This window comes from Grus americana, chromosome 2, assembly GCF_028858705.1.
Source record: "Grus americana isolate bGruAme1 chromosome 2, bGruAme1.mat, whole genome shotgun sequence".
NCBI lineage: Eukaryota > Metazoa > Chordata > Aves > Gruiformes > Gruidae > Grus > Grus americana.
In genome coordinates, this window is record NC_072853.1 from 7771631 (window position 1) to 7790380 (window position 18750).

General features: G+C 41.3%; 1 protein-coding gene across 4 annotated transcripts in view; it reads right to left on the minus strand.

The window, feature by feature from the left end:
* Positions 1-18043, minus strand: part of KHDRBS3 (KH RNA binding domain containing, signal transduction associated 3) — a 97446-nt gene extending 79403 nt beyond the window's left edge. For 2 of the 4 annotated variants that reach the window (XM_054817253.1, XM_054817250.1), the window contains exon 1: positions 17513-18043. In XM_054817253.1, coding sequence (XP_054673228.1) covers positions 17513-17600 — 88 coding nt within the window. In that variant the 5' untranslated portion in view covers positions 17601-18043. The remainder of the gene's footprint in view (positions 1-17512) is intronic. The other 2 variants (XR_008575929.1, XM_054817251.1) reach the window with 2 other exon arrangements.
* Positions 18044-18750: the final 707 nt, after the last annotated feature.

The following is an 18750-nucleotide window of genomic DNA, read 5'->3' on the forward strand; positions in this document are numbered from 1 at the left end:
ACAGCCAACATCCCCAGCAAAACTTGAGGCCATTTCCTCTCACCCTAGAGCTTGTTAATTCAGAGAAGAGACCAACACCCACCTGGCTACACCCTCCTTTCAGGTAGCTGTAGAGAGCAATAAGGTCTCCCCTCAGCCTCCTTTTCTCCAGGCTAAACAATCCCAGTTCCCTCAGCCACTCCTCATAAGACTTGTGCTCTAGACCCTTCACCAGCTTCACTGCCCTTCTCTGGACATGCTCCAGCACCTCAATGACTTTATTGTAGTGAGGGGCCCAAAACTGAACACAGTATTCAAGGTGAGGCCTCAGCAGTACCAAGTACAGGGGCACAATCACTTCCCTAGTCCTGCTGGCCACACTATTCCTGATACAAGCCAGGATGCTGTTGGCCTTCTTGGCCACCTGGGCACACTGCTGGCTTATATTCAGCCGGCTGTTGGCCAATACTCCCAGGTCCTTTTCTGCCAGGCAGCTTTCCAGCCACCCCCCGCAAGCCTGTAGCGTTGAATGGGGTTGTTGTGACCCAAGTGCAGGACCCGTCACTGAGCCTTGTTGAATCTCATACAGTTGGCCTCCACCCATTGATCCAGCCTGTCCAGATACCTCTCTAGAGCCTTCCTACCCTCGAGCAGATCAACACTCCTGCACAACTTGGTGTCATCTGCAAACTTAATGAAGGTGCACTTGATCCCCTCGTCCAGAGGATTGATAAAGATATTAAAGAGTACTGAGCCCTGGGGAACACCACTTGTGACTGGCCACCAACTGGATTTAACTCCATTCACCACAACTTTGGGCCCAGCCATCCAGCCAGATTTTTACCCAGCAAAGCATACACCTGTCCAAGCCATGAACAGCCAGTTTCTCCAGGAGAATGCTGTGGGAAACAGTGTCAAAGGCTTTACTAAAATCTAGGCAGACAACATCCACAGCCTCTCTCTCCCTCATCCACTAAGTGAGTGACCTTGTCATAGAAGGAGATCAGGTTAGTCAATCAGGACCTGCCTTTCATAAACCCATGCTGACTGGGCCTGATCACCTGGTTGTCCTGTACATGCCATGGGATGGCACTCAAGATGATCCACTCCATTATCTTTCCCAGCACCGAGATCAGATTGACAGGCCTGTAGTTCCCCAGATCCTCCTTCTGGCCCCTTTGCCTTTTCCTCATCCTTTGTCACTATTTTTCTCCTCACTTCCAATAAAGGATGGAGATTCTCCTTAGCCCTCCTTTTGTTGTTAATGTATTTATAGAAATATTTTTATTGTCATTTACAGCAGTAGCCAGATTAAATTCTAGCTGGGCTTTGGCCCTTCTAATTTTCTCCCTGCATAGCCTCACAACATCCTTGTAGCCCCCTGAGCTGCCTGCCCATTCTTCCAAAGGCCATAAACTCTCCTTTTTTTTTCCTTGAGTTCCACCCAAAGCTCTCTGTTCTGCCAGGCCAGTCATCTTCCCTGACGGCTCATCTTTCAGCACATGCCTGCTCTTGCGCCTTTAAGATGTCCTTCTTGAAGGATGTCCAGCTTCCCTGGACTCCTCCACCCTTCAGGACTGCCTCCCAAGGAACTCTGTCAAGCAGGCCCCTAACAGGCCAAAGTCTGCCCCCTGGAAGTCCAAGGTAGGAGTTCTGCTGATCCACCTCCTTACCTATCCAAGAATAAAAACCTACCATTTCATGATCACTATGCCTAAGACAGCCTTTTTAAAGGTCATGGTCATCAGGGAACATTCTTGATGACTGAAGCAAAGCAAGTATCGGTCCTATCTTCAAGAGGAAGTAGGAGGATCTGGTGATTAACAGGATGGTAAGACTCACCATGATCCCTTGGAAGGTGATGTAGTGAACAGCCCCGGGGAAACCATTTCCAAGCATATAAAGGACAAGGTAATTGTACGTAGTCTTCATGGATTTATCCACACCAAACTCAGAACCTTCATCAATATCATAACCTCCACAGTGAGACTAAAGCAGCTGATGTTGTCCATCTAATCTGTAGTAGGGCTTTTGACTGTCTCCCATATCATCCTCATGTCAACTGAGGAGGTACAGGCTAGAGAAACAAACAGCAAGATGGACTCAAAACTGACCTGCCTGGCTGAAAGGGTTTAGTTAGTGGCATCACAACAGGTCCAGCTGGGGGCCAGACACTAGTGGTGTGCTCTGAGGGTCAATACTGTTTAACATCAGTGACCTGGATGATGGGACAGAGTGCAGCTTCAGCAAGTTTACAGCTCATAGAAAACTGGAGAAGTGATTCAAACACCAGAGGCTTGTAATGATGCTTACAAGTACATTGACAAGCTGGACAAATAGGCAGACAGCAAACTCATTTAGTTCAAAGGAAAGTGCAAAGTCCTGCACCCATGGAAGAATAACTCCATGCACCAGAACAGACTAGCAACCAAACAGCTAAAAAGCAGCTTTGCAGAAGAGGACCTGGAAGTCCTAACAAGCTGAACACTAGACAGGAATGCATGCTCGAAGGCCATCATCCTGGGCTGCACTAGAACAGCACTGCCAGCACCCTGAAGGTGGTGATCCTTCCTCTCAGCACTGGTGCAAGTTTTAGCAAGCTACTTGATTTCTACTGTTTTGCAGAAGAGTTTTGAAAGGATTTTTTAAAGGTAAGATTTGTTCCATCTTTGGTATTTTTTTAAAGAATACTACTTCTAGTGAATTCTGTCCCCATCTCAATGTGATTTCTCATTAAATACTTGAGCACAGAAAGCCATGATTTGTTACCTGAAAGCATGCTAGAAATTCATGTTGCATCACAGATTACATGTGCTCAGTCCAGAGAAACAGATCTGGACAGATCCTGTGTACAGCAGTCCATTGTTTCCCCTCATCATAGCCCCACCATTACCCTGCTTTGCGTGGCTAGAAGTATACACTTACTTCCAAAGTTACACATCTCTTCCCACCGCTTCCCAGAACACCATGCTGTCTAAAATACATTCCTGTCCAATAAAAATTTGTTCATATTTCAGTGCTAGGGAAAGGAGCAGAGATGAGGCTATCATAAGTACCTGTAATGCATCTAAATTCTTACACTGAATTCAGTGAAACTCAGAGTTGCACCAGACACTCTTACAACTTAAAAAAGTCATACCCGCTGGATCCAACATAACCATTACCAACAAGCATAACCTTACTCTTACTACAGAAATTGAAAAAAATATCTGTAAGTTCTGTGACACTGCACTGGTCAAGTGAACTAGCAAAATGAATGCTACCACTACTTTGGTGCCTGTAAAAGATTAGCTATTGAAAACTGTATCTGCTGGAGTAACCTTCATGCCTATCTGCATTGACTCAACTGCCATTCATAAGTTTCTCAGCTTGTTGATTCTAACACAACTTTCCTGGTCTTTGATGTAAATTGCTCTGATAAAGTTCCAGCAATCTGTCTGCAAGTTTGTTTTCTAAAGCACCAGCTATTGATGTGTAAATACCATGTGTGAAAAGGTAAGCTTGTACTGAAAGAACATGAAACCACAGATGAATGTGAAGGGACATAACATTGTAGATGGGTTGTATTTTAATATATAAAACAAATAGAGCTCAAGAATTTGAAAAATGCTTTCAGAATACTTATAAAAAAAGATAATAACCCAGAGATCCTAAAGCATTTGTGTATTCTGGTCCACAGACATACAAGAAACCTATGGACATTAGCAGTTGGTGCATGTGGAAGGTGACTAATTCCAGCACACCGCTCTGGGTTAATTTAACACCTCTAATGCTTCAGAAGGCCTTTACAGCCACTGCCAGCAGACAAGAGGCAAAACACTACTTTTGATACAATTATTGTAGGCAGTACATTTTTTATTTGTCATCTATTACAGTCCTTGGCTGCAGTAATGTAGCTTGGCAGAAAAAATATAAAGGCAGCCTTAAAAGCAGCATGTGAAAATTTTATGTATGAACTTCAACATGAATTGAATGTTAAAAATTCTTACCATCCAAGTTAAACTAACTAGCAGAGCAATAACATTAATTATTATCCCTTCCACATGCTCAATAGCAAGTGAATTCAAATATCTTTTCTGTGTATGAAGATACATATTACACTGAGTTAGATCACTACCACATTCAATTGTTTCCAAGTATTGTTCCATTAAACTTATTCTCAAAATCAGTTGAATCACTTAATGGAATTTTAGACCAAGATCACACTTCCCTAGAAGCATGATAAACCTTGAAAGTCCAGCTTAGGGATTCATTCCAGCTGCAACTCATAAGGGAAGGAACTAACATCTGGTAAGACCAGTTTCTCCAGGAAAGAAGATCTAAGTCTGCAATAAGCCTGTTCTCTGTAGGACCATGTGCTTACCCATGTAGCACCTTGCTCAAGGAAACTAACTAGTATTTCTAGCCTTCACCTTACAGAACATTACTCCATTTTCCAAATTTAAGAAAAAAGGAAACAGATCTTCATTACTTATACCTGCATAAATATCTGAACAACCAACTTGTGCCAGTAAGCTTTTGCTGAAACATACGTTGTAAATAAAACTAAAATATACCACAATTTTAGTAGCATTTATGGTATGGTTTTACTTGCCATATGAAACAGCTCTGAATTATAATTTTTTTCTAAAGAAAGTATCTTCATGTTTAGCTTAAGTAAAACTAAACAATTCCTTTTAAGTCATATATTTCAGGTTAGTAAATTTGTTTTAGAAAAGCATCTTTCTTGAGTAAAAAGTATTTTTAAAAGCCCAAGGTCAAGTTTCTTTCCAACAGGCATGGTTATGTCACAGCTGTAAGCAGAATGCCTGCATGATGTTCTGTGCAACTACTCAGACATCAAGATATTGCAAATTCATTTATCAGAAATTTTGACAACAGTTTAAAATCAAGCGTTTATATATGGAAGTGGAAAATGTGATGCCTCTGTTTTACTGCAGTTTCAGAAGTCATTCTCACATAGTTACGTGATGAATTGATTTTAGAAGTGTTACTGTTTTAGTTAATCCCACTAATTTCAAAATCCCAACTTTCACTGAACACTGCAACTTTTTTCCCAGTGATGATTGTGTGTATTATGAATTTTCTTATGGCAGTAATTCCTATATACAAAAGTTTAAATAACAGATTTCAGTACATTTCCACAGATTTTACACAGAAAATTAACTACTAGAAAGTGTCACATGCACAAGGCAGCCACCATCTTTAAGTGGAAGAATTCACAGCCAGGGAAGTACACCTACATTTAAGCTGACACACCAAATCTGAATTGGTCTCATTGATATGAGTAATGCTGGGAAAATGCAGAAGCTGCTACTAACCACAGACTCCCATCCTACCTGTCCCCCACTTGCCTTCATAATCACATGTAGTCAAGTTTCCGCTCTTTCATCGCTTCTGTCTGCCAAGAAACAGTAAGAGAAGTGCTAACACCAAGAACCTGAGGTGTCATTACTACTTGGTTCAGTGCTGTTTGAATTGTTTCTATATGGGAAAGGAAATTTTGGTGCTCCACTCTCCAAAAGTAAAATATAAAGCTACCTTCTAGACATGGCAGAGGACAAAAAGGATGCATTTAAAAATGCAGTTGCCTAAGTAGTCCAGGGTCTGGGTGCCCAAAGGAAGAAGGACAGTCAATACAATAACACTTAATATGGTAGACTGTTCTATCACTCTTTGCTACTAGAGAGAAGCAAAGCATAAAACGTGTATTTGGGAAGGACGAAAGAAAAATGGTCACAATGGGTACTTATGAACCATTCTTTAGGAAGACTTATTCATGGGACCATGTTTATATTAAGTTTCAAATCCCACTTCCCCTTTGATTCATTTATTTTAGAGCAAGTGCATGAATGACTTGCCTAGTTACAAACAGAATAACCACTTAAAATGCTGGAATGTACTACTACACATAAATCAGGAAAGAATATTAACAAGGGAGAAGTTAAACTCTTCCTCAAGCCATCACAATAAATAAGCACAAACACCTCTACCAAATTTGACATGAAGTTTAAAGACTCAGTGTTTGAGCAAGAAAATACCAGAAATGCTAGAATGAATCCTCATTGAATATAAATGGAACTAAATTCTCAAGATTGTTCTTTTTTGTAGTATCCCTTTGTGAAGCAACGCGCAACCAACTTAACAGGCTACTATTCCAATATACTATAGCTATATCTTAAAAATATGAACATCACTAAAACAGGAGGAGTTGGGAATGAGGAAAAGCTTTTTGTCCACTAAATTCATACAGCTTTTATTTTACCCTTGCACAACAACTTTCTATTGGCAGTACCTCGACAAGCAAGGGATTAACTATGTAGCCAGCCAGGAGCATCTATTCTTTAATCTATTTTTCTGAAGGGGCCATCTGCTCTTATTTCTTCATTTCATGGCCTAACTTGAAATTGCATTCACTATTCTGTTAGTATTTCAATTAGTTACATGTAAAATCTCTCCCACATCAGGATAGTTGCCTTGAGGATGAAATACTGTAAGATGAAGTGGGAAAAGGGGTTATTACCAAAAGCTGATTGACTACAATTGATATAGCTCAAATAGCTAATTAGTCATCAATACAATTAAGAAAAAATGAAGGGAAAACTACACTCTAACATTTGTTTTACTACAACACAGCTTGACATCCATTATGACAAGTATGCACAGCCATGTTTTAAGGTGCTGAATCGGAATAAAGGGTCTATGTTTACTTTCTGTATTCTCTGCACTCCACTCTTCAGATGACTCTGCAGAAAAGCTTCAAATCTCAGCTTTGATAACAGCACCAAAACCTTCCAAATGAGGTGCCCAAAAACACCTCGTACAAATGCTGACAAGACATGCCTACATGATTAGCATCATTTGCACAGACTTACAAATAATGAGTAGTTATTCCTGAAAGATTTACATACTACAAGCTACAAGTTTGAGCTCCAGCCAGGTATTACTCCAACACAGTATTATTAAGCAAAGTATTCTGAAATGACTGTACAAAATGAAACCTATGGTTTTACATCCTACTTCATCCAAGCGGGGGGAAGTACTTCTGATTCCATTTTTTCTATCTATTTCACTGTTTTCCCCAGCAAAAAGACCGAGGAGGCTATCCAGCAGAGTACTTCAGCCAGTGCCTAGAGTAACTAACATCTCAGCATCATCTTCACACAAGCCATCATAACAGGTAGGCTTCTAGCCCAGACAACCAGTCATTGAAAGCTTTGGTCATTGCTTTGGGCACATTGACAAAAGGGATCAGTGCCTTGGGGACCTACAAGCTACTCAGAGGTAGAAAATACATTATGTTAGCATAGTGCTCAGCATACCACTGAAGTCTAAAGAAACTGATCTACTGGTTAAGAAAGCAAATCATATGTATTCTCCTCTATCAGGACATTAGTTTAAAAAGGATAATTTGTCTGGAGTTCTTCATAGAGCTGATCTCACAGCCAGCTACTTGCTACTTATTTGATAGTGAAACACATCAGCATTTTTAATTAACCTTATATTGAACTATGTGAACTATTACTTAGCGTTCTAAACAAGACCTATTATTTCAGGAGATTTGCAAATTCTGTAAGTGCATCTATGAACAGATGATTTATAAACAACATTATGGTAGTTTCCCTGCACTCTCCATTTAATCAGCTGATAATAATGTGATATTCTAAGAGATTAAAGTCTGGCAAAGTATTCTTTAAAGCCTCATTCAACACAAACTGGACTGACAGCAGTCTTACTAGTTCAAGTATACGTCAAGAGAACAGCACAGACCAAAGCTATTTCAGCTCCCATCCGTATTTCAGTTGTGTTTGGAAACCCTGTGCCCAAAGATAAGGTAGTTGTACCACAGCCGCAGCACTGAGTCCATATTTGAGCTGAAGTTTGTGATCCAGCTATGAGCAGTAAAGACAAATAGCTATGAGACAGCTGAGCAGAAAGACACAACCTATGCTAATTTCAAACAGGCCAGTTACCAATCAAACCCTTTATACTCTGAGCATCAACTTTTTATAGTCACACAGCGAAGCTACGTGAAGAGCAATATTGACAAAATGATTCCCCGAGCACTGACATCTCAGTTAACCAAATACCGGCTTTCAGGAGGGACCTGCGTTTTAAGATGCAGGCAGAACGCATCTTGCTGCAAGAGTTATTGCGACAAGCTAACACCGATGGCACCCAGCACTCCTGTGCAGCTCCCGGTTTCCCTCCGGGGGGGGCTGACCACCCCCCCCTTCCCCGGGGAGCCCCGGCAGGGCCGGATGGGCTGCGCGCCGGCTCCCCCTGCTGACACAGCGCTGCACTCACGGCACGGTGCCGTCATGCTGAACAGGCAGGCTGCGTCGTATTCTAAGTAATTCCAAAAATGGGCTAACAAAGCCCTTCAGAAAAAAGCTCCGCGCAAAATTAAAAACTGCGTGATGATTCCTTTACTACTTAGCGACCCACACTATACAACAGAGTTTTCTGACACAAAGATAGTATCCAAAAACCTTCCTGTGTAAGTTACATCTTCAAAATTCCAGCATCACTATGTTTAAGATGCTCTATAGGTATGCTACAGGAAAAGCCATTGTGGAACACTCCTGCTCTTTCCAAAATAAGCTCATATTAATACTTCATAATTGCCCAAGAACCCCAAATCATAGAAAAAATAAAGCTGGAAGAAATCTTAAAAGGTCTTTAATTCCCTCACAAGCATTTTATATGACTACACTCACATCATTCTCAACATTTGTTTCACATGGTATTAACAAGCTTCTGTGAAGACTTCACATCTGCAGGAAAAGTGTCTGAAAAACAGATACTGTAAGCTTTAAAAACATGATAAATAGTCTGTTGTATGCTTTTATACAGTAGGCCAATAAAAACCTAATCATTTTTCCAGACCATGGATGCATGGTATAATAAAAAGGTCAAGGGTATATGGTAAGTGAAAAGAATCTTTAAGACTCATTTGTGTTACACAAGACAAATTGGACCACAGCAGTCCTTTCCAGTCTTAAGATCTAGTACTCGGGTACCACATTTCACCTTGCAGACTGGTCAGTGTAGGATATCATTAGGATCTCTCTAGAAAAGCAGAGAGGGATAACTAGCACTAAAGATATCACCACAACCTATCTGCTGTAAAGCAGAAAGTGAAGCAGATGAGCTCTTCCACACACATCAGGATTTAAATGGAGAAACTGAGTCAAATCATTAGTTTGAAACTGTTTCCCATTGAGAAACACCTCCACCTACCACAAAAACTTTGGGGAACCCCTGTAAGGCAGGCAGAACACTCAGCTGTGACACTACCTTCTTCCTTGAAATCAGGACTTCTTGATCCTAAAAGCAGGCTGGAAGTGGTCATGAAACAGTCAGATAATTTGTGAAGTGGCAAACAACTCTAGGTTTCTGAACTTCCATGACTGTACAAATGGACCAAGAACTTTGTACTCAATCTGTGTGAAGGCAAGTTTAGAACAGAAAAATGTTTCCCTTCAAACTTGGGGAGGGGTATAGGGTATAGTTAAGCATAAAAAGCCATGAAAGAACCAAACAGCTATGATGGACCCTAGTGCTTTTCACTTTTGCAAAAGTGAAATACATGATTTAATATTCCTTTGGAGGTGGGCAGAAAAGGATGATTATTTACTTCACTGGTTTACCCCAGAGCTGTATCACTCAAACCTGCATACAAGGGAGCTGATAATTTCTGCTTCATAGCTGGAGAAAAACATAAAAAATCAGATCCTCAGTATCTGAGGGTTAAGGAGCTCAGGGAGCAGAAACTGGGCTGCTGACCATAGATGCATCAGGATTGCAGCTTCATTGCTATCTCTGGTTGACCACCTCTAGTTAATTAGGACACAGATCAAGAGGAACCAGTAACAAAAACTTTTGTTCATTATCAGTTAACAGAAAAGGAGACACATGAAAGGAAGAACTGCATTAAAAGCAGTCCTTCCATTTCTACATCTTTAAAAAAGATTATCCCAAAGCAGCAGGAAAACCTGGCTGAAAATATCTAAAACTTTTTGCTTTGAAAGACATCTGCTTTCCAGAGTTCTGTTACTGGATAATCAGAGGCAATAAGAGACTACAGATGTATTTACTCTCCAAGCATTCAGTAAATGCAGTAGTATTCAGTGTCAGAGCAACAACAGCTATTTTGACTTCTTCCCAGATTCTTTGTCTTGTCAACGAAAAGGCATCTTCCCCTACTGACTAGTTCTTTTTACAACCCAAATGGATTAATAAAGTTGAAGAAAACCAGTAAATCCTCAAAGGATTTGCAACTTCAGATTTCCACTGTCACTAAATTATACCAAGATCAGCACAGCAGCAGTTGTTGTAACAAATTTTCTTTCGGATTAAGTGCAAGAACAATAGGTTTACTGAAATGATTTCTAATCTTTTAGGTTTCCAATTATTTTGTCAAGAAATTCTTCCTAGAAAATAAAGACCTATAAAAGAACACCTATATAGGCCAAAAAAGCAAAAGATTTACCAACTACAAGAATTAAACTGACATTTGTTTGCTGCCTTGCAACTTTGTTCCTGTTGAGCTGCTAGCTGAAGCCAAAAGCCTGATAAACACATCAAAATAAGAAATGGAAGGCAGCCAGCAATACAGCAACTGGAAGTAGAGAATAGGAAGGAAAGCCATTTAACTTTCTAGTTTCTTATTAATTTTACCTTGACAATAAGGTAAAAGGATGAAAAATGACAACACAAAAAGAACAGTAAGTGATAAATATGACAAAGTTGAGTTCAAGAAAAGGAATATTTTAAGACAGAATAAACACACAAAAAAATAACACATGCACAGCTTAGCTGCTGAATCACTCAAAAATACAGTTCAGCTTAACAAAAATGTTTCTTCATTTCACCTCTCTAGTCAGTACTCTTTAATTTACTCCTTGTCATAAATAGCCAGCCTATATCTACTGCACATTGCAAGTCATTGACAGTTCAGTAAAAAGCCTAATGATTGATTTGAGATCAAATGTCCAGAAACCCATCCCACTTTGAATCAAAGATGTCAAGAGATCCAAAAGGTACCGGTTCTTGTAATTAAGAGTTAACCATCCATTGCTGAAGCACTATGCTTTATTTTTCTTCATCTGCACTTTTGGCCAGACATTTCATCACCAGTTTAGAGGGCCTCTTAGCACCTTTATTTACCTCTGAGAGAGGAGTAAGGCTCTCAAACAGGTTAATGATCACTTTCACAGACCAGACTAGCAAGAAGTCTGCACACCTTCTCAAGCCTGCAAAGCATTGTGGTTTTTCCATGAAGATCTTGAAGATTAAGACAGACTACCTAGAATGTCACAAGAAAATGAAATTCCCTAATCCATATGCCCTTATGGCCTTAGCTTAAGGCCATAAAGATTAATTTTCTAGCTAGTGATGCACTTGGATCTCACGCTTAGCTAGCAATATACGGCTTTTGAGTCATCCCCAGAACTACTATCTCCCCTACCATGCAGCTCCCATTACGCAGGTGAGACTTGCCTTCCCAGGTCTCAGGGGTAAATAATCCCACTTTATCAAGATGCTCCACTTGTCCAGGATAAACATCCTGTCCTTTATCATTTCCTATTTGACAAAGAGTATTAATAATGTAAACATTAAGCTTACAAGATTCCTGCAGAGCTCAGCTAAGAGCAGTCAGTTAATTCACCATAAAATATTAGGTGTGTCAGTTACCAGTTAATCCATTTAAACATGCTTTTTACTGAAACTGCTAAATACTAATTAAAAAGTCATGCAGTACCACACCGAATACTTTATAGAGGTTACTCAACTCTGAACTTTGATACCCAATTCTTTCAAATCAAAGCACATCCTAAATTCTTTTGTTTCCTAACTATGTGAAGTCCAAGGGCGGAAACTCAGAGGGCAAAAAGGTCACATAACTTGCATTTACTTAAAATCTATGTAAGTCAAACAAGCCATGGGCCAGAAGAGCAGCCATCCAATGCTGTGACCTTCTTTCTGATTTCTCCAGTAAATAAGTACTCAGAAGGTTACAGTTTTAATTTGCATGGCTGGTGTCGAAAAGGATTGAAAGTGACAAACCATGTCAGTTTAAATTTGAAACCTTTAAATTCGATCTCTCTCATTGACTGCCAAAGTAAGTGTGCAAGTGAATTAGAAGTCAGCTTTAGACTAAATGTGATCATGGGTGAGCAGCCACAGGCTAGAGTCATGCTTCAGAGCAGCTGAGCCTAGGGTGAAGTATGTATGATTATCTTCAGCTGCATTTCACAGCAGCCCTGTTAACATGACTGGAATACCTGATAAATCACTTCCCCAGCCTTTTAAGAGACCAAGACTGGAATCTAATTGTTAATAAGTTCTATGACTTTCCCAAAACAGTTTCACTGCAGTAAAAGTAAAGAGTCAATCATTACAAAAATGGGAGATTCTGAGGTGTTACCGAACAAGGCAGGCTGATACATGAGGGACAGTGTCTGAAATATCCCTTCACTCCAAATCTTTTACTTTACACACTGCTTTAAGGAAATAGAACCAAAATCAGCCATCCCTGCTTTTATGGTGCTACCATCACACCATATCCATTCCTACTACTGTCACTTAAGTGTCTCATCACACCAAGCCTGCCAAATAACCAATTCCACCTGCACATTTTCATAGATTGTTTTGAAGTCTGATCACTAGAAGACAACAGAAGAGTTTCTTCTTTCTAATTAACCTCTAAGAACAACAACTTAAAGTGACCTGCTAGATGAAAAATCTTTGTCTGAAGGGCATATTACAAAATTTACTATTTTATTCAAATTAATAGGATGCTCCAAGTAACCTTAAAACTCCATCAGCTTTCTTCAGTTATATTTACTTTACAAAACACCTATGACCTTCATGAAGTGTTTTGCCAGCCTCTCAGAGTAGGAGACTTGAAGTGTTGCTCATGTGATTGAGATTACAATGAGAAATAAAGGAGAGTTTGAGGTTACACAGCAATGGAGTACATGCAATACCATTAGAGACTGGAAACGAGCAGCACCATGCATGTCTGTTCCATGCCATGAAATGCTGGTCCCCAGGAAAGTGGATGATTCAGTAGCAAACTGATTATTTATATCACAACATACATATGTCATTTCACTACACATAATCAAGTACATCTTTTAGAATTGTGAAAAAATTGTTTGTGAAAAATTAAAGAAAATCCTTGTTAAGTGCCCAGAAGACCTTGCATATCAAGACAGATTTATTAACTATCAGTAACATCTGTGGAACCTTAATTTATAAGTTTACTTCAAACATTTTTACAAAGCTATCCCTTACCTGCTAAAAAATCGGTTAACATTCTCCACAATGCAGCAAGTCAGTACACTTTTCCTCACACTCCGTTCTCCCTGATATTTAAGGAGGTACAGGACTATGACTATTGAACTCCTACTCAAAATTTGACACAAGAACCAGCAAACCTCTACTGATTACTACTAGTCACATGGCTCAGTAAAATCATTCAACATAGAGCTAGCATATACAGCCATCTACTGATAGGAAGGCTTGATATTCCTGTACATCATCTTGTTGACAGTTTAAAGGAAGCCTCACCAATTTGCAATATTACCTCAAATCTCAAAGTAGCCAAAATGAGCTTGTAAGGTAGAATACCACAACTACAGTCTACAGAGAAGTAAAAGCTGTCTTTCTGCAACAGCACACAGGCTCATTGCCTTCTGACATAAGGATTTCAGCTGCTCTAACTTTGATTACAGGGTCTTCACCACCAACATATTTAACATTATACAAATCAAACAAGTGCCAGGCATCCATTTTAATGCCTACCCTGTTACAAAACATGTCTGGTATCAACATGTTTTATTTACAGTTAGCTTCTTCCATCTGCAATGTCACATACTTTACCCAACATTCACAAAATACTTGTCATGAATCAATACTCTGCATAGATGTGAAAGAAGATAAAGTAACTCTTCTCTTACAGCTCTTTCAATATTTTTAAAGCATCACTCATGAACTAAGCTATGACAATCAACATTACACTTCCACATTTACATACAACTCCAAGTAAAAATAAAGGTCTCAAAAAACAGGTTTAAAACTAAAGCTACTCAGTACCTTACAATAAGCACAACGAACTAACCTGATTTCAGAACAAGCATCACTTCCACATACAAAGATATTTTTCACATTTTGCATAAAGATGAGCACCTGAGTTGTAAATAGGAAAAATACAAATACACATTTACTAAGCTCTTGCTTCTTCACAGAAGCTTTGCAATCTTTTCCAATGTGCAATTACAGAACTTATTACAAGGTAATAATTAGACATAATGCTCTGGTTCCCATTGTCTGGTACCAGCTGCAAGTTAATCCTATTAGCATGGTCACCTTACTACACATGCAAAATAAGTCTACTTCCAATCTATAACATTTAATGCTTTACAGGTAAAAATATCTCCTTTTTTGGAAGGCTTAATGTTTAGGTATAGAAGTAAGTCTAATTAGAGCAAAAGAATAGTCTAGCCTCCTGCAAAAGATTCTAACTGTTCTAAAATTTAAGCAGCAGCTGAATGTTTCAATGACTGTTTAAAGCAAAATTTAAGCAATAGGTCTTATAACTGTGTCCCAAAGAGACAAGTCAAATACCTCCGCAGAGTTTAACAAGAAAAATCAGCACTTCTATGTACTATGCAGGAACAATGAAGGATACTGATCTTTGCTTTTAATGCTTTCAAAATGCTTGAACCAAGGTGGTGTTGGGGCAGGAGATGCTGTCATATCTTAATTCTGAAATACAGATTAATAACACTGCCCAGGAAAGTATTCTTAGTATTCTTGCAGCATCCTAGTTATTTCCACATTGTTCTTTCAACTGAAAGGCTACTCTGAAACTCTAAAAGGATGTCAAGCTCCACTTTTTTCCTGTATCATTTAAAATTATGTAATTTGTGTGTACCCAAAATATAATTTGTAATTATAAGCATAATATGCAAATGTGTCCACTTCCATTTGAGATAACTATAATTAACAGATTTTGGAAGTCTAGACACAGGACTTTTCCCTAGAAACCAATTTTCAACATAGTTAGAAATTTATTAGCAATTTGGTTCTTTTGTCTATGCAGTACACACACTTTAATTCCTTCAGCATCTTTGAAGGATTTCTTAATTCAACCATACGATTCTTACAAATCAATCTTGCATTCCTGAAGAAAGTTGGCTGATCTACAGTATTTCAGTTTAAGTAAATAGTATTACATTTAGTATCTGTATTAAGACATCAAAATGCTATTACATGATTAAGATGGTTATTTTAAGCACTTAAAACCTTTGCTTAAGGCATTCTCACACATACCTGGAAGAAGTCAAACTGCAAAACATGTTTCATTCTAAATTGAAAAGCTAAACCAACTCAGTTTAAAAAATTAGACAAGTCATTTCATTTGCCTGCTCACTGAACTATCATAGAAAGAACTCAGTAGACCTGACATACTAAGTACAAGCCAGAACTATTACATATACATTTCTACTAATATTTGCCTTCGTTTAACTGCACAGAATTGTTACAATTGAGAAAAAAGTCAGTGATAAAGTGTCTGACAGGATGGGTTCATAAAACATCTCCTCTTACATTTCCCACTTGTATTATACAGTCACTTCACCTTTGGGGTTTTTTTGGTGACTCTACTACTGCCTAAATATCTATTTAACATGGATATTACACAATTTTCATTTTAAACTAGAGTTAACCAGTTGACAGTCACACTCCTTAATTTTTTTTTACCCATGTCTAACACCAAAACATTTCAGTTTTAATGCAAGTCTTCACTTTCAAAGTAAACTAAAAATCTAGGGACATATTGGAATAAAGACATTGGATCCACATCCATCTACATTTGTTTTTTTTCCACTGACAGTATCATTTATTTCTGGAGCTGAAAGTATGCACGCAGATACTAAGCATTACATGATAAAAGCAGGCAGAAGTTTGTCCTCTAATTTCTCATTTCAATGAGAACCTCAAAAAACTATTGTAGTCCCAAAAAAGTCAGTTTTGGTAACAGCCATGCTACTTCCATAAACGCTATTTGTAAAACAGTAAGTCACAAGTGCCTAAATAATTTACATATACAAAAAAGATTCTTTTTTCACTAGCTGGAGAGAAACTTCCCTAATTTGCAGCATTAGATGCTCAGCCATCAGGCCAAATTTTAACTTTTTTACAGCAAACAATACACATATATTAACATAATTCTCTTTCTCCCACTATCAACAGCAGTACTTTGTAAGAGTTAGGAAAAATATGCAAAATACCAATCACCTAAAGACATGCAGCTAACAAATCACATGGTATATGCATTCCACAGCTCAAACTGTGACAGCTGCTACTAACTCCAGAATATTTCAGACAATAGTTGATTCTCCTTCTGATTTAGAAATGGGCATTTGCAGTCCATTACACATCAAAAACTACAACAATGCATTAAAAGAAGCCACACTGATTTAGACCTGTTCCTGTTCTAGGAAGTACACTAGCAGAGCTTTGTAATCACTTCAACCGAAGCCAAAATCATTTCGGCTGTCATTAAGTTATAGTAGAAGATTAGTTCCTAACTTATTTCACTTGACCATCCCAAGCGCTGTATAAAGTGTTTGCCTCCAGAGCTGTACCTGAAAATCACCAGCCAATTATACAATATTTCCAAATTTACATTAAAATCACACTGTAAACAAAGAATTCCTTTTCTAGTCAGTATAGTGTAATAGAAACAAAGAGCTAGCACTTTAAAGCTTATCTGACATGTCAGATGCAGAAGGGGTAGGGAATCACTTATTGTTTGGAGTTATATAATTCCAAAAGAAAATGTGCTTTTGGGTTTCTAAAAGATTCGTCAAAATATATTGTTGGTTCCTTAATATTTTAGTTACAGAGACAAAAGTTACTAGGAAAGTACCTGGTTGTAAGCTCCTTTTTTGAAAAAAAGCTCACGCATAGCTATTTGTTCAGAAACACGTTAGCAGGGTAAAACAGGAAAAATCTTTCGGGGCTTTAACCGACTTGAAGCCCAAGCAGAGCACAGAAGACCCAAGCTGTTCTACACAATTCAACTCGGAATAATACAGAATTCAAACAGAGAGCGATCATGCCTTCGCAAATGTAAAAAACACTTATGAAAGAGGAGAATTTTTCGAAACCAGTCCAGTGTTCACTATCGTCTGGGGAGATGCTCTGCCTGCCAGAGCAGCAGCCCCTGCAGCCTCGGGCAGCGCCGGGGGCGGCAGGCAGAGCACTGCCCGGGCAGCGGCCGCCGGGGCTGGGCAGACCCCCCCCGGCTCCTCCCCGCAGCCAAGCGAGGGGAAGGTGGCAGGAGCCGATAAACACCAGCAGCCTGAACACAAAATAACCCCCCACCAAGCGGTGCTAAACGAAGAGTAAACCCCTCACTGAGCATCCTCGGCGGCCGACACTAACTCCGGCACACGCCGCCGCTCGTCCCCTCGGCGGGACGAAGCGGCCCCGCTCCGCCCTCGCCGGCCCTCACCTTGGTTGACCAGCCGCAGGGCGTGGGTGAAGGACGGGTCCAGCGAGTCCTTCTCCGCCATCAGCTCGGGCAGGTACTTCTCATCCATGGCGGCGGCGGCCTGGAGCGGCGGCGGAGCCGGGGCGCCGGGTGGCCCCACGGGGAAGGGGACGACGGCGGCGCGGGTCCGAGTCCCAGACGGCGGTAAATCCTCGGAGGCAGCGCTTCCCTCTGGCCGCCTCCCGCCCGGGGCTGCGGGGACGCATCCAGAGGGAAGCGCCGCAAACCCCCGGCCGGGAGCGAGGAGGGAAGGGGCGCGGGCCGGTGGGACGCCCCCCCCACAGCGGGCAAGGGACGCGGAGAAATCCCTCTGCGGAGGCGCACGGGGCTGGGGAGAGGGAAGGAGGAGACAAGCCCCGGGAGCCGCAGACCCAGGCGGGACGGGGCCCCCCGGCCTCCCGCACACACGCGCGCAGAAGAAAAGGGAGACCGTGAGGCGGATGGCGCTGACCACCGACCAACCAGTCACCACCTCCAGCGGCTCCGCGCCGACTGAACAGGCGAGTCCCTCCGCGCCAGGTTTAAATACCCCCGGCGAGGCCACGCCCCTAGCTGCACAGAAGCCTCGCCCCTTGCCCACCGAGCCCCGCCCCGGACCGCTGCCCCGCCCCCTGACTCCTCCCAATGGGCGGTGATACAGGAGCCACCTCCTCTGTCGCCCCGCCTACTAAAATGACGAGTTCTATTGGGTGGCGAGGCTTGTCAGTCAGGAATGGGCCGTAGCTTCGGATTGGTGGCGGCTCTTGCCCTCCCTCGGCCCGCCAGCGATGCGGGGGGTGGTGCTCGCGCCGGGCGGTTACAGCGCTGAGGTAGCGTTCCCACAGCGGCTCCTCACGGGATCGGGCAGGGCGCTGAGGCGGGCCGGGGTGCTCCGAGGAGTCGAGGAGCAGGGTCTCCCATTAAAACCCACAGCGGACCCTCTCCTGAGAGGAGACTTGACGCTGTTCACCTCCGGGAACTCGCGGGCACCTCGACATACGAGAGCCCCATCGGCGCTGGCGGATCTGCGGGCACTCGGCCCGGACGGAGAGCTGTGGCGAGGCGAGGGAAGAAGGGAGCCCTCCGGGGTGTCCCAGCTCCTCCCGGCCGCGCTCCCCTCCTCGGGATCCACCCCCTGAGGCAACAGGGTGTGTGAGAGGGGCTTGGGGGAGCCAGGGCAGCGTCCTGAACTTCCCTTTCAAATCTCAAGGGGAGGGGGA